This window comes from Poecilia reticulata, chromosome 19 (assembly GCF_904066995.2).
Source record: "Poecilia reticulata chromosome 19, P_reticulata-male-v2, whole genome shotgun sequence".
Taxonomy (NCBI): Eukaryota; Metazoa; Chordata; class Actinopteri; order Cyprinodontiformes; family Poeciliidae; genus Poecilia; species Poecilia reticulata.
The window spans coordinates 8,680,196-8,702,286 of record NC_088848.1 but is presented as its reverse complement, the minus strand read 5'-3'; the positions used below and the strand labels follow the sequence as shown (position 1 = coordinate 8,702,286).

The 22,091-nt window shown below is 41.7% G+C and overlaps 3 protein-coding genes across 9 annotated transcripts in view; 1 reads left to right on the top strand and 2 right to left on the bottom strand.

Annotated features, from left to right (window-relative positions):
• kat6b (K(lysine) acetyltransferase 6B) overlaps positions 1–4,146 on the top strand; it is a 30,682-nt gene extending 26,536 nt beyond the window's left edge. For all 5 annotated transcript variants that reach the window (XM_008436951.2, XM_081600139.1, XM_008436952.3 and 2 more), the window contains exon 17: positions 47–4,146. In XM_008436951.2, the coding sequence (XP_008435173.2) occupies positions 47–2,823 (2,777 nt within the window). In that variant the 3' untranslated portion in view covers positions 2,824–4,146. The remainder of the gene's footprint in view (positions 1–46) is intronic.
• A 117-nt stretch (positions 4,147–4,263) lies between these two features.
• Positions 4,264–18,115, bottom strand: LOC103481482 (dual specificity phosphatase 29-like). Of its 3 annotated transcripts, XR_014084952.1 has the most exons (5): positions 16,255–16,752; positions 15,965–16,191; positions 13,998–14,221; positions 11,550–11,742; positions 7,687–10,416 (listed from the first exon to the last, which is right to left on the bottom strand). XR_014084952.1 is itself a non-coding variant. In XM_008436957.3 (4 exons), exons 2-4 carry the CDS (start codon positions 16,174–16,176, stop codon positions 4,409–4,411), a joined length of 639 nt encoding a protein of 212 aa, XP_008435179.1. In that variant the 5' UTR covers positions 16,177–16,191; positions 18,009–18,115; the 3' UTR covers positions 4,264–4,408. The 3 variants fall into 3 exon arrangements, 2 of the variants coding, with proteins under 2 accessions (XP_008435179.1, XP_008435178.2); XM_008436957.3 differs by lacking the exons at positions 7,687–10,416; positions 11,550–11,742; positions 16,255–16,752 and adding exons at positions 4,264–4,611; positions 18,009–18,115; XM_008436956.3 differs by lacking the exons at positions 7,687–10,416; positions 11,550–11,742 and adding an exon at positions 4,264–4,611 and having other exon boundaries at positions 16,255–16,378.
• Positions 18,116–18,703: 588 nt separating this feature from the next.
• LOC145549035 (dual specificity protein phosphatase 13B-like) lies at positions 18,704–21,074 on the bottom strand. The gene is made up of 4 exons (XM_081600141.1): positions 20,918–21,074; positions 20,662–20,855; positions 20,210–20,427; positions 18,704–18,992 (listed from the first exon to the last, which is right to left on the bottom strand). Exons 2-4 carry the CDS (start codon positions 20,787–20,789, stop codon positions 18,796–18,798), a joined length of 543 nt encoding a protein of 180 aa, XP_081456267.1. The 5' UTR covers positions 20,790–20,855; positions 20,918–21,074; the 3' UTR covers positions 18,704–18,795.
• Positions 21,075–22,091: the final 1,017 nt, after the last annotated feature.

Genomic DNA, 22,091 nt, shown 5'->3' with positions numbered 1-22,091 from the left:
ATTCAGAGATGGGTCGTCTTTGATGTGTTTATTTTTTAATTTGCAGGACCTGAACTGGTTTCAAAGAGATCCAGCAGACCCCGTCCAGTGAAACGAAAGAAAGGCTGGCCCAAGGGGGTCAAACGCGGCCCTCCTAAATGGAGGCTCAAGAACAGCTTCAAGCTGAACCTCTACACGCCACCAGAAACACCCCTTGAGGCAGAGCAGCACCACATTCGCACTGAGGAAACAAAACACATACCGGACCAGGAGTCATTCAGCGGCGACGAGGAAACAAAAGCAGGAGGATCCTTGGATAGTCCAGATGTAATGCAGGAGGGGCTCCACTCAGAGCCCCCAAGTCCTGTTGATCACGGCTCCCAGACTTCAAGCTCCCCTGAAGGGTCACCAGTTGCTTCGCCAGCGTGTTCGCCTGCTCTTTCTGTTGAGGCTCCCTCCCCGCAGCCTGAGGATAGAACTGACTCACCGGAACCTCCAGGGGACGATAAGCAGGATAGCGGGCATGATCCGGACTCTCCAGCCAAAGATATGGACAGTTCTGAGAGGGCTGCATCACCAGAGAACAGCAACGAAGAAAGTTACGAGGAGGAGCAGAGAGCTCGGATAGAGGATCAGAATGCTGATGATGAAGATGAACATCACAGCAAGAAGGCGGCGCCTGAGGGCGGCACAGAAGAATCAGAGCAAAGTTCAAAAGACGCACCAAATGTGACTCAAGCTTTTTTAGATCCAAAAGAAGACGACAGCTCTGAACTAAGTCAGCAGGTTTCCAAAGAATCCTGCTGCGAAGAGGTACCGGTTAGTGCTGGAGAAAAACTGCAGGATGCAACGCCAGAAACTACGGCTGAAACTTCACCTCCAGCAGCAGCAGCAGCGGTCACTTCCATAGCTCCACCAGACTCTGATAACCCAGCAGATTCTGAATCTGAGGAGGAAACCGCACCCAGCCCTGGTCCAAACCACCCACCTCTTCCACCCGTAGGAAGGTCTGTGCTCAGCCCCGTGCTGAGAGAGGATCCCCCCGTCTGCACAGAGTTTGACTCAGAGACGGTCCAAGCTGTTCAGTCGCTGACGCAGGAAAGTGAGGGAGAGACGGTGTTCCAGAACTGCGCAGAGAGCCAGGAACCCTGCAGGAATCTGCAGACCTACGCCCACATGGCGCAAAGCCCGCAGCTCACTCCACTGGACGACTGCCCTCAGTCGGACCACAGCAGCCCACTCTCCTCCGCGCAGTCCCATCCCAGCCAGTCTGTACGCTCCGCCAGCAGCCCGGCTGTCTCCATCCTGGAGAGCGGCTACACGCAGATAAGCCCAGACCACAGTGCCATATCGGTGCCCTCGCTCCATAACATGGAGACCAGCCCCATGATGGACGTTCCATCGGTGTCGGATCACTCACAGCAGGTTGTGGACAGCGGATTCAGCGACCTAGGTAGCATCGAGAGCACCACGGAGAATTACGAGAATCCCAGCAGCTATGACTCCACCATGGGGGGCAGCATCTGCGGAGCGGGCCCCTCCCAGAACAGCTGCTCGTACGGCACCATCCCCCCTAGCAGCTGCGCCGTGAGCCAGCAAATGGCGGCCGTCAACCCTGGCGGTTGCGGGATGATTCAGCAGAATAGCCTGAGCTCGCCGCCACACTGCGGCGTCAAGTCGCCACAGGGCTGCGTGGTGGTAGAGAGGCCCCCCAGTAACTCCCAGCACAACCAGCATAGCCAACACAGCCAGCGCAGCCAACACAGTCAACACAGTCAACACAGCAGGCATGTCCCGCCACACAATCAGCACAGCCAACACAATCAGCACGCCCCACACAATCAGCTCAGTCAACACAGCCAGCACAGCCACCACCACAATCACCACCCGCAGCACAATCAGCTCAGCCAGCACAATCAGCACGCTCAGCACGGCCTCCACAGCCAGCAGCAGCCGCCTCCCATGGCCCAGTGCTCCATCCCCCCCAACTTCACCACCACCATGCAGCTGGCGGACATCCCCGAGTCTGGCAACCCCAACTTTGCCCTCTATGAGAGAATCAACCCTCAGGGGGAGTACGGCAGCGGGCATTACCCCCAGTCGTCGGGCCTCAGCCTGGCCAAACTGCAGCAGTTCACCAACACGTTCATCGACCACCCACACTCCAATCCGTTCAACCACGCAGCCCCACACCCCATCACGTCGTACGCAAACAATCCTTCACTGTCATCGCAGCACTCCAGTTTGGTGTCCTTACCCCAGAATCCCCACAGAGTCCCCAACCCGCAGGTGCAGGCCACCATGACCCCACCCCCAAATCTGAGCTCCCCATCATCCATGATGCTGCAGCCCAACATGGGCATCTCCCGCTCGCAGCGCGTGCCCCACATGCCGTCGAAGAGCCACGTCTCGGCACGCTCCAAGTCGGCGCCGCTGTCCCACAACCACCAGCAGCAGATGTACGCCCGACCGCCGCAGGCCGTCGCCATGCAGGCGCCGTCCAGGACCCTGGCCGCCATGCCGCGCATGAACATGAGCATGAACATCATGCCGGCACCGGGCTACAATGTCAACTCGATGAACATGCCCTCCCTCAACGCCATGAACGGCTACGGCATGAGCCAGCCCATGATGAACAGTGGCTACCATGGCAACCACGCCTATATGAACCAGTCACCCCAGTACTCTATGCAGATGGGCATGATGGGAACGCAGCCATACCCCCAGCAGTCCATGCAGGCTCCGCCACATGGCAACATGGTGTACCCTCCAGCTGGTCACCATGGTTACATGAACACGGGCATGTCCAAGCAGTCCCTGAAAGGTCCCTTAATCAGGCGGTAACTCTCCGCAGGACAGAGCTGCTTCTTCTCCTGTGCATTTGGCTGTTTTTAAAGATGCACTGATTAGGCCTTGCTTTCTTCTTCTTTTTTTGTTTTTGGTGTCTTTTTGTTTTTCTTCCTTTTTTCTTATGTTTGTTACTTAAAAAAAAAAAAAAAAACCAGCAGCAGCACTTGTAAAGAATGCAAAAACTTTCATCCGTGAGGTAACTTTTAAAGCTATCGTTAAAAAGTATTTTTGTTCCTCCAGATGGGAAGCCTTACATCATTAAGATGAAAATCTATTTAATTAGTGTTAGTGTCTCTGATGTGTCTTTAGGCCAGGCGGGTTCGGAGCTCAGTCGTAGAAGTTTCATCAGTGTAGCAGCCTCAAATGAAGCCATTTAATGCGCCTGCTGCGAGTGGAAATAGTGGCTGTTCAGTGTACCTGTCTAACAGTGCTGACAATTAGTTTGTACTATACTCATGCCTTTGTATATTTAAATTATTGTACTTATTTTGTAAAGTGATAAAAAGCATGCTTCAGTCTCTGTTAGTGACAGTGCATTGAGTAGTACTGTACAAGTGTTGTGCTTAATAGCAAGCCATTTAAAAAAATATATGGCCTTTATTAGGTTTCCCTTCACAGGGAGAAAGATGAAACTATATTTTATTAAATCTAATAATGTAAAAAAAATGTAAACTTTAGTCTTCTGTTTTTCTGTTTGGTTTGAGAGGTTTTATTGCGATGTATGCATAATTCTGAAGCCTTTTGTAACAGATCTCCTCAAGGCAGCTTTCTGTTTAATAAAACAGACTGATTTCTGTCAGAAAATAACAAAGCATATCTCAGTGTTTGTACCCTGAAAAAGAAAAAAAAATTCTAAAACATTTCAAAGTGTCCCGAAGTGTGGCAGAATTTAAAAATAACTAAATGATTATAATGATGAAATAACAATAAAGATGATATAAATTTAGTCCAAAGTTGATATTTTACATAATGCCTTTAAAGCTACGTTTTCATTCCATGTGTAGATTTGTTTTCTATCTTTATAAAACGTTGGATTTATATTTTACCGAATTGTAGAAGAATAGAGCCTGTGAATAGACCAAACTAAGCTAATGGATTGCATGTAAAACGCAACTTGTACTTGTGTTTTTGTTAATATTGCCCTTTTGTAGCCTTTGTACCTGTACAGAGTTGCTGGTAAGAACGGGGGGAAATATCTGGCTATGTGCACTCAAATCGAACAGAATGACATTCTTGTATTTATGACTTTTCTCCTTTTGTCAGTCACTTAAAATGCTGTACATTTTAGCATAAGAATAAATTATGATTGACCATGTACTTAATTGTTCTCCTTTTATGTGAAACACAGCTTTGATTTCTCTTTAAAAAAAAAAAAGTGTCAAGGTGTTATCCAAACCAGAACAATGAAACCAAAAGAAGGCCACACAGTGAATATTTGAATTGGTATTACGAAGGCTTGTTTATCCAAAAGTTGTTTTTCTAATTTATATTCAAGGACGTGAAAAACGTACATTTACTTTTTTTTTTTTAAATCCTTGTACAATTATCAAGTTTAGTTGACTTGATTTGACCCTTAAATTTATAAGCCTCCTCTTCCCTCCAGGAGCTGTTGGTCTAGTTCCCTCAGCTGCTTCAGGAAGCCCCAGTTAGGGATGATCCGTCGGTGGCTCTTTACGTGCTCGATGGCGTCCACAATCGTCATGTTCTCGTAGATCATCAGGTAGGCGAGAAACAGGGTGGCGGACCGACTCCTTCCCATCACACAATGAACCAGCAGTTTATCTGGAGATAAATCATGAAACGCTTTTTATTTTAAATAAAATATGAGCAAGTGTGCACAACCAGCAGAATTTACGTCTAAGAAAGTAAAATGAGGGATAATGTTAATGCCTGTGAGCTATTGATTGGATTATGTTTATTTTTTACATATTGAGTCCCGTGAAAAAGTGCTTCCTGAAATTTTGTCCCACAATCGGCCAAAAATTTCAATAGGTTTTATGTAATGGAGCAACACAAAGAAGTTCATAATTGTAAAGTGAAAGGGAAAATTTTATTAGCATAAATTTGGGATTGTCAATCATGGATTTATTTTTATCTATAGCTTACCGCTGTAGGTTTTGTCCTGCTGGAACTTGAACCTCCGCCCCAGTTTTAGTGAACAATTTTGAACACCTTCCTCTAGAGGTGTGCCGATCGATCGGTCACCGATCATAATCGGCCGATTTTCGTGAAAAAGTGCATGATCGGTGATCGGCAATCATTGGCTCTTGTTGCCGATACCGATCACCTGCATCTCATTTCGCAGCCTGCCTGTGCTGCTGGTCTCCTTTCCTTCACACTGCGCAAACGCGCAGCAACAAATCCTAAGCGATGTGGAACTATAACGCACTGAGTGAATGGGGAAGTTTGCGTGTTGCGGCGGAAAATTGAAGCACGTCAAAATGCATCAACACAACGAATCTAATATGGCATCAAAACAATGCCATACTTGACGGAGTTTGGTTACATCGAGGCTCACTGCAGTAAAAAAGACATATGGAGGATCAGATAGCAGGTAAAGCAGCGCACAGCTACAAACACCCGGATTAGCATGACGGTCAGAAAGCTAAACAAATAACCCGCAAAATTATTTAAGTCTTCGAGCTGCGATGTAAGACGCTGGTTCTGCTCTCGCTGTTGAACCGCTGCTACGCGCTACAGGTAGTCAGGGGCGGATCTACTGGGGTGGCATGGGGTGGCAGTTGCCACCCCAAATGAGAGCCTTGCCACCCCTGTTGCCACCCCAAATAGTTATGGGAAATTGGACAGTAAGCGCACGAATCTCTTTTTTCCGAATACATTGAATGCAACACAACGTAACCTGACAACTACTGCTGAGTAGCGGGAAGTGCAAGAGAAGGACAGAGCGTGAGGCAGCAGCATTGATGGTTATATTACTGGACTGGACATTACGTGACTTATCGTGCGCCACACATGCACCATTGCTGTCCATTGAGTCAACATTATGGGTGGTCAGAAAATACCACAGTCACACAAAGAATCTGAAAAATGGACGCAATATTTAGCGGTTAATTCAACCCTATGAATTGGATGACAAGGGCTTCAGATTTAACAGGAGAGCAAAAAGTTTTAACTTCAAGAAAACATTGAACAAGTGAGCAGTGGGTCAGTTATGCTAGCCTAACTGTTGCTAACCTTCTATTGACTTTGATAACCTTAACATGTGCTGCGCAGTTCGGTGTGTAGCACTAAATCAGGTCACATCAGTAGAGCGGCTGTTTAAATCAGCTAAGCAACCACCGCGGTAGTCGGGCGAAAACTTATTAATAATGACAATATAGACATCAAACCTGACGGAATAATGTAACGGACTGAATGTTGTGTTTTGGTGTTTTTGCTTCTTTTTTGTGTGGGAAATGTTTGTTTTTTGGTGTTGATTCCCCTGGTCGGTAATCTCTGCTCTATCTGCTCTGTGAGCTGTTGTCTGCCGGTTGCCATGGCAACGGGTCCGCGTAAAGCCGACATACACAGCGAGAAAAGCCAGAACAGAAGTGGTGTTTTGGTTCTTCACCTGTTTATCAGCTTTATTGTACCTTTATTATGGCGCACTGTCTGCAGCCGCTGCAATTCCTAAAAGTTAAACAAGCGACAAAAAACTGAACTAATCATCAAACTATGGCTCCTACAGCATATTTAAAATAAAACGACTGACCAATATAAGATAAATTTGATCCTTCTTGCATCTTGACAGAACTAACAGAAACAAAATACAAATGATGGCGCTACAAAGATTTTTGTGACAGATTTCTGCTCGTCCTGTGTTGGGATAAAATGGTTTTCTGGACATAACTCAATGAATCACATAGTGACTAATAGGCACTGTCCAATCCAGTAATGCATATCAATTAGCAGGAGTATGAAAGACATAAAAATAATTAACTATACTATATTAAGAAATTATATTTAATCCTCAGTGCTACATGAATGCAAGTTGCCTCTGCGTTTTGCCGCAGCTGGATTGAGTTTACCTCAGCACAGATCCCACGTGCCTCGTTTCACTCAAACTGGACACACGCTGACCTGTATGGATGTTTACATCAACCCAGCTGTAGAATCGCTGCAGGTATTTGCTGTTTGTTCCAAATGAGATGACTTCTTGGAAATGAATGGGGATATATTCAAAACTGTGGTGTCAGGTTCTCCCTGCTACTTTTATTATGTTTTTTTTTTTTTTTTTTATCGCAACATGCTTAATAACGCAACAGGGGAAAAAAACAAATTTACTCAAAAATGACTAGGAGAGGGCAACAAAACGCAACTTAACTGATAGAACAACATTAACTGGTCCTGCAGTGCAATCAGAGAAGCAAAATGTTTTGGGTAGACTATCAGTTTATGCTGCGGTGCTAAGAGTAAACAGGAGATCTCACAAAGGGGCGATTCATAAACACACAGTGAAGAGGCTGAGATGTTAGAGAATGAGAAAAGGTACAAAAATAAATAAGGTGAGATTAAACATAAAATTATTTGGCTGATCTGCTTGGTGCATCATCCTTGTCACTGATTCAAATGTAAAAAGAAATCTAATTGTTAGATGTTAAATATTTTCCTTATGAACAAAACAAGCAATTAAGGCAAGATATGATATGTTTAAGGGGATCCTCCTCACTGGCGGTTCGAAATAGATCCAGCAGAGGCTTAGAGACAGTTTCTAAATGTGACTGATGTGTGTCTAACCTCTGGAAAAATACTCTATAAAACACTCGTACGAATTTGTTTGTTTATGAGTATTGTCATAGGTAAACTCTTTGATTGTTACACGTATGTATGAGTTGAAAAACAGGACAAATACAAAACTTAAATTTATGCACATTTATTGACTTGCATTTATATATTTAGATGTCTACGCATGCATTTTTTATTGACAGTAGTTCCACCTTACACATAACTCCTTGTGTTTCCATAGCAACTAAAACAAACAAGAACCTGACACAGGTTGTTTGACATCATCATGCCACCAATGTTCTCATCTATGATGTCATAAAGGTTCAAAAGATTATTATCATTTGGAATACAAGAATGTTCAGTTTGCCGTTCAGCTGCCTTGGAGACAAGACGATTTAAAACCATTTCAAAAAGAAAATGATGCTTGCGATCGGTTGGGGTCTGGGTTACCTAGCGTCAAAAGGAGTGGAGAAACTTCTAGGAAATCATCACGAAGAAGTTGCCGAAGACCGCGACGAGGATATCAGGTGGAGATATTTTGGGTTTGAGGAGTTAATTCCAGAGGACCAAAGCGACACGGACGTTTCCGCCAACATCGCCAGTGCCATTTCAAGTGTCGTAACGAGATTTACAAGTTTCACCCCTGAAGATGCCGTGGCTTTGGAGAGCATCTGTGCATTGCATTGGGAAACTTGCTCTGAGGACACAGATGAAGAAAAAAATGACATGGACGCTTCCACCAACCTTGTCAGTGCCGCTTCAGGGGTATTGACACCTCTAACCGATTTTACCCCTGAAGATAGCGTGGCTTTTGAAAGCATATGTGGACTGGACTTAGAAACATGCCCTGGGGACGCAAATGAAGTACAAAGTGACATGGACGCTTCTGCCAACCTTGTCAGTGGCACTTCAGGTGACTTGACAAGTTTGGCAACCTTTACTGATGAAGATCCTGTGGCTTTGGAAAGCATCTGCGGACTCCACTTGGAAACTTGTCCAGGGGATGCAGACACTGATGTTTGTACAAGTGCTGATGTTCCCCTTGACAAAATGGACCTGGCCGTTGAAACGAGCTGTGACGGCCAGGAAGATGCCATACATTTAGAACCAGTCTATGAGGATCCATTGGTAGAAGAATCTTCTTCTGTTGATGGAAACTCAGAAGATAGTGTTCAAAATGACGCAGACCATTTTGATGGCATGGATGCTGCAGATATGGACATCCCTTCTGCTGACACAACTGCTGATAATGTTGTGGCACATTTTGAAGAAGTTTCTGAGCATTCTTCAGAAAAACAATCTTCTTCAGAAATTCTCACAGAAGATGACATAGAATTCTCTGAAAATTTTAACAGGAGGGTTTTTTCCTCTAGGCAATCATCCATCCTGGGATTTTTAAATCTGGAGAATTATGTGCCACCTTTTGACAGAATTTCTGAGTGTTCTACATCAGAAGAAATGGATTCAGATGAAAGCTCAGAACATGTTCAAATTGAGCCACAACATCATGAAAGCAATGTTGTTGAAGAAGTGGTTGTTTCCTTTGAGGAAGTCCAGTCTGAAAGCAGAAATGCCGGAAATTTAAGGTCACGAGTTTCCAAGTGGCTTCGCCAGCAGGGCAGCAGGTTGGCAAATCTCCTACCAAGGAGAAACAGCTAACAAGCACCAGTTCACATTGGGCACCTTTTTTGGAGTTGTTGGAGGGGTGCTGGAGAGTGTCCCTCCAAGAGACTCCCTTGTTCTGCTGGGAGATTTCAACACTCACATGGCCACTCACAGTGAGACCTGGAGGCTTGTGGTTGAGAGGATCGGTCACCCTGATCTAAACCTGAGTAGTGTACTGTTATTGGACTTCTGTGCTCATCATGGACTGTCAATAATGTACACCTTGTTCAAGCATAAGGGTGTCCATATGTGCTCATAGCACAAGGACACCCTGGCCACAGTTCTATGGTAGACTTAGTTGTTTCCCATCTGATCTGTGGCTGTATGTCTTGGACTCTTGGGTGATGACAGGCAGAGCTGTCCTCTGACCACTCCCTGGTTGTAAGTTGACTGATGATGGGGGAGGATGCCAGTCAAACCAGAGAGGCCCAAAAGTGTTGTGAGGATCCTGGCAGAGTCATCTGTGAAACAGAGCTTCAAATTTCACCTCTGGAAGAACTTTGAACACATTTTGGAGGAAGTGGATAGAACATCGCCCCCAACTCCATTGTCAATGCGGCTTATCGGAGATGTGGCCACAAGATTTTCTGTGCCTGTTTTGGGGACAACCCTAAAATCAGCTCGTAGGCACCAGAAAGGAGGGATGCTCTCAAACCAAAGATGGAGAACTATCAGGTCTTTTTGGACTGACACCCTGGAAGCAGCTGATGGATACTGGCAGTCCAACTAGCATGCAGCTCGGGTGGTCGCTAAGGCAAAAACTCGGATGTAGAAGAAGTTCCCAGAGCCCATGGAGAATGACTTGGACAGATCGTCATGAATTGCGGTTTGTAGGTCATGAGGTTGACATAGTGGACCCATGACAAAAATACAAAATCCAGGCAGCACAGGTGAACAGCGACCGGGGGCGGCGGACGGAGGCGAGAAGACTGCGGTGGACGGAGGCGAGAAGACTGCGGCGGCAGGAGGCGAGAAGACTGCGGCGGATGGAGGCAGCGGACGGAGGCGAGAAGACTGCGGCGGACGGAGGCGAGAAGACTGCGATGGACGGAGGCAAGAAGACTGCGATGGACGGAGGCGAGAAGACTGCGGCGGACGGAGGCGAGAAGACTGTGGCGGCAGGAGGCGAGAAGACTGCGGCGGATGGAGGAAAACAGGATGGCGTTCAGGAACCAGCCATGCCACCAGCTGTGCAGCCTGGTATATATATATATATATATATATATAGAGAGAGAGAGAGAGAGAGAGAGAGAGAGAGAGAGAGAGAGAGAGAGAGATTTTTCTTCTTTTATTCCTATTATGTCAGTTTTGGTCCTCCATATAAAAGATAAATATATAAATAAAATAATAAATATATGAAGAATAATATATTTCTTATCAAAATATGTATTTATGCTTTTAGTTTTTATCAAATAAATAAAAATATACACACAACATAATAAAAGATAAATATATAAATAAAATAAATAAAAGATAAATATATAAATAGAAGAAATATATATATTATTTTTATCGTGTCAGTTTTGGTCCTCCATATATAAGATAAATATATAAATAAAATAATATATATATAGAGAATAATATATTTCTTATCAAAATATGTATTTATGCTTTTATTTTTTATCAAAAAATATATATATATACACACAACATAATAAGAAAAGATAAATATATAAATAAAATAAATATATATATATTATTTTTATCATGTCAGTTTTGGTCCTCCATATAAAAGATAAATATATAAATAAAATAATAAATATATAGAGAATAATATATTTCTTATCAAAATATGTATTTATGCTTTTATTTTTTATCATATATATATATATATATATATATATATATATATATATATATATTATGCCAGTTTTGGTCCTCCAAATAGAATGGTTGGGGATGGTGCTGGAGAATGAGAAGGGATTGGAGCTGTGGAAGAAATAAAAGAATAAATATATAAAGAATAATATATGTCTTATCAAAAAAAAAAAATTATATATATATATATATATATATATCTCCAGCCATGTTATATATCCATCCATGTTATTGGACCTACGGAAATTCGCGCATCCACACAACGCTGTGGGGCAAAAAGACTAATCTTTTACATGTCATCCATAACAGCGTTAACTTAGTGAAACTTAAAAATGTAGGTATGAACTTCGTGCTATGATCCACAGCAAAGTGATCTGTATTAGCCAAGCTACGCAGACTCGTTGCCATAGCAACTGACAACAATGCCACTTCATGTTTTAGGATTTAACACCAAAAAACATTCAAGAATTTTGCACACAATCTAAAACATGACTTAATCAGTTAATGACTACCTTTTTTCTCATTTCATATTGTTTCTGAACTCTTAGTGCTTTGCTAGAGCAGCGGTGCAACACGTCAATCACGGAAGGTTTTGTGTCGATCTCGGCATTAGGTAGATCTCGGCATTAGGTGACAAACTGAACGCAGCCAGGACGCTGAGACCAGCACGTCCTCCTCTGGCTCGCTTAAAACGTTCGTAACTTTCTGAAAGAACAACAGAAAAATCAACAAAACATGTTCAAATTAATGACCCAACGAACAATCTCAGTAATTATTGTTTCAACAAGATGTTGCACAATTCTGTGCATTTTGGTTCCATTATCAAAATAAATAGTAGAGCAGGAGTTTAAAATTAACTAATTAACCACCTCTTTGTTCATGAGACGTTTATTAATGATCGCAAAATAAATATCAAGCCTGCAAACCTAATATTGTAACGGACTGAATGTTGTATTGTTAACGTAATGTCTGGTCGACTTGTGGAGCGCAGGAGGTTGCCATGGCAACGGGTGTGCTTAAATTACAGAAAGACGGAGAGTAAAAAGGTGCGAGTGGTTTAGAGTCGATCACCTGTTCAGGTTGTTTTACCTTTGCTGTGACTCATCACAGCCGCTGTAGTTTCTGAACATTCAATAAACAACAAACTTTGACTAATTACCTCGTTCTTTGTGACTAACAAACATCAAACATGCTATATATTTTTCATTAAGTATTTAACAAACAAATGGCTTTTTCCGCGATAATTATGTGAAATTAAATTAAATTGTCTAATATAAAAAATAGTTTGGTGCGGTCGAGCTCCGAGTCTGAGAGGCTTTTCCTTTATCAAACAATTTAGTTTTTTGCTTCTTATTTAGTGGAAATATTGATGTTGATGAGATTTTCTCCAAAATAATAACCTTTTTCAACCTTTACAGCTCCACTGTTGAAAATGAGGCTGTAACATTCACAAATGACAGTGAAATAAAATCCAGTCCAACATCTGATTTTAGGTGGTTCCTTTGGAACCTGTTGGAAGGAAAAATATCCCAACTTCAGAAGATGAGCTTTAACCTAACAGAGCTCTGTGGTTCCTCCTGTCAGTATGAGAGTCAGGGTGAGGAGGCGCCATGGTAGGAAGAGAAGTGGAAGCTGCAGGATCTTCAGAACAAACAGATCATGATGCTGGGCTACTGATTATCCCTCTGTATGGACACAGGATCAATATAACCAGTTTAAAATATAAATGAATGGTTATATGCCAGACATGGAAAACTAGTATCACTCCATGCCATGATGTTCAGGATTTAGGTCTCATGGCATCTCAAGGTGTCAACATTGCAGCCAGTAGGCTGAGAGAAATACAGCTTTATTTTGTAGCAATTCAAGAGCTACCCAGCTTTTATTGCTTCGCAAAAAAATAATCAGTACAGAAACTCCAAAGCACATAGAAGTAATATGTATGTATATATATTTGTCATAGCACCCCCAAGAATTTAAAACTACTTTCACCCCTGTATATATATATATATATATATATATATATATATATATATACACACATTCTGGCATATGCTGCCACCCCTGAAAATATCCCTGCCACTCCCTTGCCACCCCGTAAATATTTTTCTCGACAGACGGAGCGCCGCTTCTGCTCCACCTGGTAGTGACTCTCACACCAAACCTCTGTTTAAAGCTGCAGCATCTAACCTAAAAAAATACATTTTACATACGTATTAAAACTTTCGCTGTCCTAACATGAGACAGATGATCTCTAAAAAAAATAATTGATCTCCTCCCTGTTCTGCATAATTACTCCACTCAGTCAGAAACAGCCTCTCAGAGCTAGCAGTAATCAGCTAGCCGCCATGCTATCAGGAAGTTTTCATTCAGTAACTCTGGATTGTTTATTGTAATGGAATGGAATATTTGCCTTTGAATGTTAAGTTTTATACTTGAATTTTTTTTGGCAATGTTGAGAGGTTTTATTTTGGCTCTTTGCATTATTTAGCCTCTTCAGAGCCTTCATATGTTATCAGTATGTTAAAGATAGTATTACCGATAACAGTACAATTTGCACAATGCCTGTTTATTTCTTTAAAAAAGTTATTAAAAACAAGTTTTTGTCTAAATTAAGGTGAATTCATGGTTCCTTTTTCCACATAAAGTAACCGGTAGTGTTTATGATAAAATAATAATAATAATAATTATGTGATCGGTATCAGTGATCGGCCCTCGTGGGTGATCGGTATCGGTATCGGCAGGAAAAAACCTGATCGGCACATCTCTACCTTCTTCTACAGTTATGAGCTACTTTGTGCTGGTCTGTTACTTAAAACCGAATTAAAATCTGGGGTTTTTGTAACATGATGAATCAGAAAAGGAAGAAAAAAAACGTAGAAGTATGAAAGCCTGTGCAACACACTGAAGTCAGCATGATGGACAGTAACCTTTCTGTGAAACTGCTAAAATTGTCTTACTCTGAGGATTTCCCAGTGTTTCCCGAATGAACTCTGCAGCAGAGAAGAAATGCTGGCTGAGGTCAAATGTTGGGATGTCTTCTGCAACCACACCAAAGTAAACAATGTCCATGTCTTTGTAGTAGCCAAGTCCAGTGTCCACATTGTTCCATGTTCCTTCTGCTGCATTCAATATGTGAGTAACTCCCAGCCTCTTCAGGTTATACTTATCCATAGCAGTCTCCCTGCAGGAAGTCAATAAAAAGTACTGTTCATACTTGATAATTGTATGGAAATAAAAAGATCCTTTCTGACAACATGTAGGTAGGTTACAAGATCTTAGAACGCAGTATGTGATCATCTAAATAAAGTCAAAAACAGACGAGAAACAAGGCCTGACATTTGTAAGCTCGGAAAGGGTTACAAAGTCATTTAAAGACAGAGAGACTTTGTGCACAAATGGAGAAAGCATAAAACAACCGTGAATCTCAGGTGTCCCAGAACAAAAGAGCCCAGGAAATCATCTAACGCACAAAGATTGCATCCATGTGTGAGATCCAAGTAAAACATAAAATACTGCTGTGGTTTTCTGTGGTCTAACAGAACAAAATTGGATTTTTTTTGGGAAAGCATGGGTCTCATTAGATCTGTTTTAAACCTAAAAAAAAAACAAAAACAAAAAAAAAAACATCTGCAAATTCAAACATGGTGATGGCAGTGTGATAATCAGGAGCTGCTCTTCTCAACCAGAACAGTTTCTGTAATTGATGGATCCATCAATTTTGCTCTCTAGGTAAATGTCTTGCCATTAGCTTTTGATATCTTTTCATGAAGTCAAAGTGAAGTCTAGTCAAAGTCTGGACTTAGATTCCATTAATACATGTGGTGTCTTAACCCGTCAGTGGTACTGAACTCAAACAATGTGCCTAAATTCCTCTCCAGCAATTTAAGACTTGTTGCCAATTAACTGTCTAGAACAGTGGTTCTTAACCTTTTTTGAGGTACCGAACCCACCAGTTTCATATGTGCATTCACCGAACCCTTCTGTAGTGATAAATAAAATATGTTTTTTTTCCCCAAATTCAAGACATAGGGGTGACCGAACTAGAGTCTAGTTGAGTAACCCCAAGATCACCAAGTCTTCTTATAAGGTAGAGTCTCTGAGAACAGTTCTTCAAAATATAGTCAGTGTTTTCAGCAAAGTTGAGGTGACCAGATATTTAAAATTTGCCACAGTTTCAACAGGTTGGCCATCGAGAGAAACTAGAACCATTTTAAGGTCTTTAGGTGTTTAGATCATTTAATTAACTCTACATTCTTAAGAGAATGAAAAATTAATAATAATAAAGACTTTGTGTTATTCTGATTTAGTAATGTAATTATATTAGTTGTGTTACCATCCCCACGCCACTAGAGGCAGTAGCAACCCCGAAAAGATGCGACTAAGGAGCAGATTTAGAAGTACACCGAAAGCTACATAATTTGGTAAAAACTGAGCTTGCTGAAGTAATTAAAGACACAATTTCAAATCCATGCTGAGAGTGGAGCTCCTTCAATTAGGGCTCCTCCGCAGCACTGATTGGCTAAGCAATGTAACGTGATCCTCTGCAGCAAGTGATGGCAAAGCGGGGCGTCATCACGACTTTACACAAGTGTGTCTTTACCTCCGCAGCAGAGGCTTCGCCGAACCCCTGAGACCGACTCATCGAACCCCTGGGGTTCGATCGAACCCAGGTTAAGAACCACTGGTCTAGGCATTGTGTTTAGAGGGCGATTACTTTTTTCTACTGGTCCACGAGGGTTTAAAATGTGTATTTTTTATTGCATCTTGTATTTGCTCAAGTTATGTTTGACATTTGAATTTGTTTCATGATCTGAAATATCTAAGTGTGAGAAAAAAGAGAGAATAGGAAATCAAGGAAGGCAACCAATTTTTCACACTACTCTATTTTTAGACTGTCTAGTGTTTTTTCTTTTTTTTTACTCACTCATCTCCAATGTAGACGTTAGGCCAGACCTCATTGACATGAGTGTAAGCCACGCTCCCACGGTTGAGGATTTTATCCAGCTCGTAGGTCCCAGGTGTGACATAATCGTCTGCCGTGCTGGACTCCTCTGCTGCTTTTGCAGCGTTTATCTTTGATCCGGCCTTCGACTTGTGAGAAGCCATTTTTTTCCCCTCACTGTGGCTTCCTTCCATACATGGTCCCTTTGCCTGAAGTTGTGAAAAAGCACACTTTGTTTTTTATCTTCCGCGTGCATCTCCAGCTCAACTCACCGAGAGATGGAGGACCTTTGTTTTCATCCTTCTGCCAGATTGTTGTGAAGCAACGCTCGAAGGCAGAACATAGGAAGGGTTAGTTCTGGGCGCAGATTGTGTAACTGTCTCTGTGACAGGGCATCAAATGCAGAGGATATTTTTAGGGCTGTGATGTGGCAGGGCCGCCCTGACCTTAGCTGCCATGTGTTCCTGCCTGTGGGGAACAGCTTCCACCCAGCCAGTCCCTGCCATCCACATCTAAGCACGCGACTTTAATCTCCGCTGCTGGCGGCAAGCTGCGCTTATCCAAACTCTGAGCGTGCCAGAGGATACCCACATGCAATGGAGTGAACAGGGCACTCCGAGGCTTTGCTCCTCGAAATCGCGTCAGTCTCTCTTAGCCTTTCCGCGTGTCTTCAGATGCAGGGAGAAAGCGTGTAAGTGCAGCCTTACAACACCCGTTAAGGATGTTCTGCATCTCCCGCAGCCTCTCGGGGGGCCGTAGGCTGGAGCTGAAACGTGTCAGACAGCTCGACAGATGAGGTTTTCAACTGGGATGGCACATGCCTTTGATTCCCCCATTATATGATATGCACGGTCCATTCAGAGATCTAAACGCGAGCCCCCAAAAGTGGGAGCGCGGTGATAGCTGCGTTGCAGGATGGCGGGATGAAGCTGCTAACATGTCAGACTGAGTTTTCACACCATCGGGCCCCTTTTACTTGCTCCCCCCCCCACCCCGCCTCATATCTTCATACCCCGCCATCATTCATTCTGACAGTGAAATCATTAAACCTGTGATATCCAATTCCTTTTATTTTGACAGCATCTTTCTCCCAGCGAGCTCTGGAGAGCATTTCTTATTAAGATGGCTTCGGCTTTTCATCTCTCTTTCAAAGTCTGACCTGAATCTGTATACTCCCTCAGAACCATGATGGCATATTTTTTGTCATTTTGCATCAAGCCTTTTTAGACATTTTACAGTTTTAACCATACTTCACTGGACTGAAATGAATACTTAGGTGGAGCATTGTTTATTTATAGGCGTAAGCTGTTTCTGTGTTGTTTCAGTGAAGCAGGGGTCTCGGCAGTCTGATGGCAATGGTGGTGTGTTTTAGACAGCGATATTCTGCAGATTTGAGATCCATCATGGGAAATTCTCCCTAAAGACTGAAATGTTGTGTTTCTCCTGTTGGTCGTCAAACATTGCATTAATTCAGATCATGAGGATTGCACGTCAAGATGTTTTATGTGGTTACAGTGACTATTAGGGCCATACTAAGAAAAAATAAAATTACGAAAATAGTCGTAAAATTATGAGAATAAAGTCATACAAGAATAAAGTCAAAATAATTTGAGAATAAAGTCATATTTCGACAATAAAGCCATGGCATTATGAGGTTTAACTCGTAATATCCTGAGAATAAAGTCGTACAAGAATAAGGTACTAAAAATATGAGTAAAGTCATAATATTGCCAGAATAAAGTTGTAATATTATGACTATATTTTCGTAATTTTATGACTATTCTCGTCATTTTTTTTATTTTCTTAGCGTGACCTTAGCTTTTTTTTTTCTTCTTCTTTTAAACTTGTGCAAGGTAATATCAGTAGCCAAGATGCTAACAAGGCAAATTGAACAGCCTAGCTACAGTGAATAACTTTGCCACAACAGCGCTGAAATTAGAAATGGATATTTCACGCTTATGTCTGGCTCCAAGTAGACATGAGCAAGAAATTACAAGAAATTATAAATTTGTACCGAATTACTTACCTCCAGTCAGGGAGAAACTTCCTCCGCTAGCAGTGTTTGATGTAGCTGTAGCAATTAAGTGTACGAAAAGACCGGGTGGGAAAAACTGTCACGTTGGTCCCAGCGTAATGACGTCACGTGGTTGTTTTTCACTTCTTTTTTTTTTTCTTTTTTTTTAAGTTTTATGTTATGTCTCAAATAAAATTGTGTTGGTCACTTAAAATTACTTGCTCTATTTTAAAATAAAATTGGTTCAAAATACAGAAATTATTACTAACATTTAGACCATTTTATATGTCAGTCAAATCTTCATTCATTTCTGTCATATTTACACGATCCTTGAAATATTTGTTAGGATGTAGTTGTGGAAAGGACAGAAAATTATTATTCCAAAAGTTTGTTCTTTTTAGAAATATCTTAAAATTGCAGAGTGCACTCATAAAACCCCAATAAAATGTATCTCAAAATGTGAACAATTTCAGGGGATGCAGCTACTTTTACAAAACAGTGAACACCAGTAATATGTCCTGTTTTTTTTCCCCCTGAATATTTTTTTGAACATTTTTCATGCTTTTAAGCTCGTTGTTGAATAATCATATCTGTAATGAGAACGTTAACACTGAATTACACACATTTGTAATCACTGTTTTCAAAAGGCAATGATTAAAAATGTGTTGGACTGCAAAATTCAAAACCAGAAAAGCCAGACTGAACCATTCTGTTTTTTGTTCTTTTTAAAATATAAAGTATTCATGAAGATGAAACTCCTTTTAGCAGTACATCCAAGCGTTCTCTCCACCGCCGAATGTTACATTTTTCTTCTTCGCAAAGCTGAGTCCAGCTGACAGAGCTGATTCAGAAACCCAGTGTTTGGGAGAATGTTTCTGCTCCTGCAAACGAGCTCCACGGCTTCCTCCAGGGTAAGACCTTCTTTGATCATGAGGAAGGCTAACACCAAAGTTCCCGAGCGGCTGATTCCCCGAGCGCAGTGGACGAGTACCTTACCTGCACAGAGAAAAAAAAAACACCTGCAAATCTTCACCACAGAATATAGTGTGTTGAAAAAAATCAGTTTTCACATTTCCTTACATTACAGCCAAAAATCTCAGAGTATTTTATTGAGATTTTATGTGACAAACCAATGTTAGCGCAGACAAAAGCATGTTTTCCCATTTTTTTTGCAAATACAAACTTTAATGTGTGCATTCCTGTTCAGTCCCCTTTATTTTAATTAAATAAATAAAGTTCAACAACCTTCAGGAACCCACCTGGCGGGGTAACTTTCTTGAGCAGGGACAGTGAAACTGGAAGATGGATGGAAAAAGTGCTGGAGGCTCTTTTTTAGGATTTGAAACTTGTGTGGATTCACCGTCCAGCAGAATATCAACGATAAATATACAGCCAGAGCTACAATGTAGCTTAGAGCAATATTCATGTCTTAGTAATGTCCAATGGCAAGATCGAAAAATGTACTGTTTTAAACATTCCCTTATCCAACTTCACTGAACCTGAGCTATGTTGCTATTTTTCAAAGCACTATGAACAAAAAGTTTAGTGTCTGTATGCCACAGTTTTGAGATTTTTATGCTTTATTTTATTTTGAATTAGCAGTTAAGCTCTACTATCTGCACATCTTAGAAAATCCCATTAAAAACACTGAAGTTTGTGGTTGCAGGATAAAATGTGAAATTAATACTTTTCCAAGGCACGGTGAGCTTTTTAACAATTCAATAATACAAGGTTGCACACTTAAAATAATATGGCGTCGTTTACACTTCTCCTTAATCCAGAACCATAAAACTGACATTCAGTGCATCCATCAATAATTTACATTTACACCCCAGGCTCCAAAAATGGTCCATCTTTAACCAACAAACCGTGATTACAAAATGTAGAATAAAACATGAGCCTTTAACTGAAGTTGTTTTCCTCATTGATTTTCGCATAAGATGTAGTAAAATGTACGCCGAACGTGATTTATCCACATAAAACATTCATCTTAAGACTCCAAAATGCAGGAGGCATCAGACTGTTTAGTCTTATTAAGAAATATTTACACTCTCCCTCTTGCGAAGCAAGAAAGCAACAGATTTGAGCATTATTTAGTCATAATTTTTGCAGATTTTGTTGACATTTAATCCATCTTGGTGATGCATCACATTTGTGCCTCATGAGCTACTACCTCCACGCCTCCGTCCTGATGCGGTTTGACTGAATCGTACCTTTCTGACTCAGAGCTCCGTGAATGAAATCAGCAGTCCCTGAGAAGAACGGGCTCAAGTCAAAATCAATGCAGTCTGCTGCCTCTACTCCATGGTACTGTATGTCGGCGTCTCTGTAGAAACGTGGCCCGGTGTCAATGTGCTGAGGGCCATCTGCAGCGTTCACCACGTGTGTTATTCCCAGATTCTGTAGCAGCGTCTTATTTCGAGCTGTCGCCCTGCAAATAGCACCCAGAGTTGATAGAAGGACTGTGACTTTTTGCTGTTTTTTCTCGCCCGCAGCCATCTCTGGCAGCATATGTTTGTAAAAATGCATCACTGGTGACTCAAATGTACAGATTTTTCTTTTTTTTTTCTTTTCTATATCAATCTCATCAGTTGGTCAAGCATGTTTGCAGAAACAGTTTCACAATCACATCAGCACATTTCCCCAAAGTGAGAATGTCACTTACGCGTTCCCAACGAAGAGGTCGGGCCAGACCTCGTTGACAGCTCCGGTGGGACGCCTGTTCTTCAGCAGAAGGCCCAGCAGACCGCAGGTGGGCGGTGTCTGATCCACTGACTCCTCCTCTGAGCTCATACCCGCTAATTCTCACCTCGATGTTGGTATATGATTACCACCATTTATATTCCTCTCGATTTGAACCTAAAAGCCAGATGACTTTACCAAATGTGGTTCAGAAACAGGAAAAAAAAAAAAAAACTTACCACAACTCTTGTCTTTGCAAACCTTGCAGTAAACTTTAACCAAACAGCTGCAGTCTGCTCGGTGTTGAGACTTAGCGGGAAATCAGGATGGTTAGCCCGCTGGAAATGGACAGCTGAACATGCCAGAGGCTAAACTGAGGCTATTTATTCCTGTGTGCCAGAATCCAGCCTGCATCTTTGCAATGACTGTTTTAACATTTATGTTGGACTAGTGACTCAAAGTTGTAGTCAAACACATCTAAAATCACAGTTAGAAAAGAATATTATCTGTAAACTTTAAAAACACAGAGTCTTTGAGCTCAGGTTTACAGGTCGCATTAGAGATTTATAGTGACGGTCAATAAAACTGTGTTGTTTGACCGTTTCTTTGTGCAGCTGGGGATTTCTGCTGGGAGATTCTCAACTTGATTTAAATGTCCAAGTGCAAAGGTAAACACTGTGGTCGTTTTGCATAAAAAAACAAGATCGGCCAAAGTCAAGATTTTAATCTCCTTCATGAAAATATTTAGACTACACCCCTGTCTCAGATCAGTGGGCTACGCATTTCATTTAATTCGACAACAAATACAATCATGGTCATTTGTGTGTTTTTTGGGGGGTCTGGAGACAGTATTGTGTTGATTTTTGTTCTGTTTTGACAAGCATTGGTTTCTGTATTCATTTCCGCTTTGTTAATTGTGTTCAGCCAGTTTTTCTCTTAGGTGCTCAAATTCCTGCTTCTCTTTCAGCTGCAGTTAGTCTCACCTGATTCCCATCACAGCAATCACTTCTCCAGGCACATATGCCTCTCAGTATCTTTCCTCTAGTTCACACTCCTGTTACTAAACCTCTTTATGCACCTTTGGTCCTGTGCCTGTTTCTATTTAATCTTTCAGCAGCAACTCTTCCTGCATTCCTGTCCCCATACAGCCATTTGCTAACAATTTAAAGTTCATATTGTCTTCAATAAGCTGCTTTAAAACTGCAAGGAACAAAAAGGTTGTTTTTCTATCACAAATCCAGACAAGATGTTTGCAACTGATTGAAGTGTAAATAGTCACTGAATCATCCAGAAAAGAGAATTGAAGAAACCCTGAATTAAATTAAAATTCAAACTAGATGTTTTAGAGGTTTTTAGATGCACAAGTGGGGCTGAGTTGGTTGTATGTTTTGGTTCTGATCTCATTTGAACTCA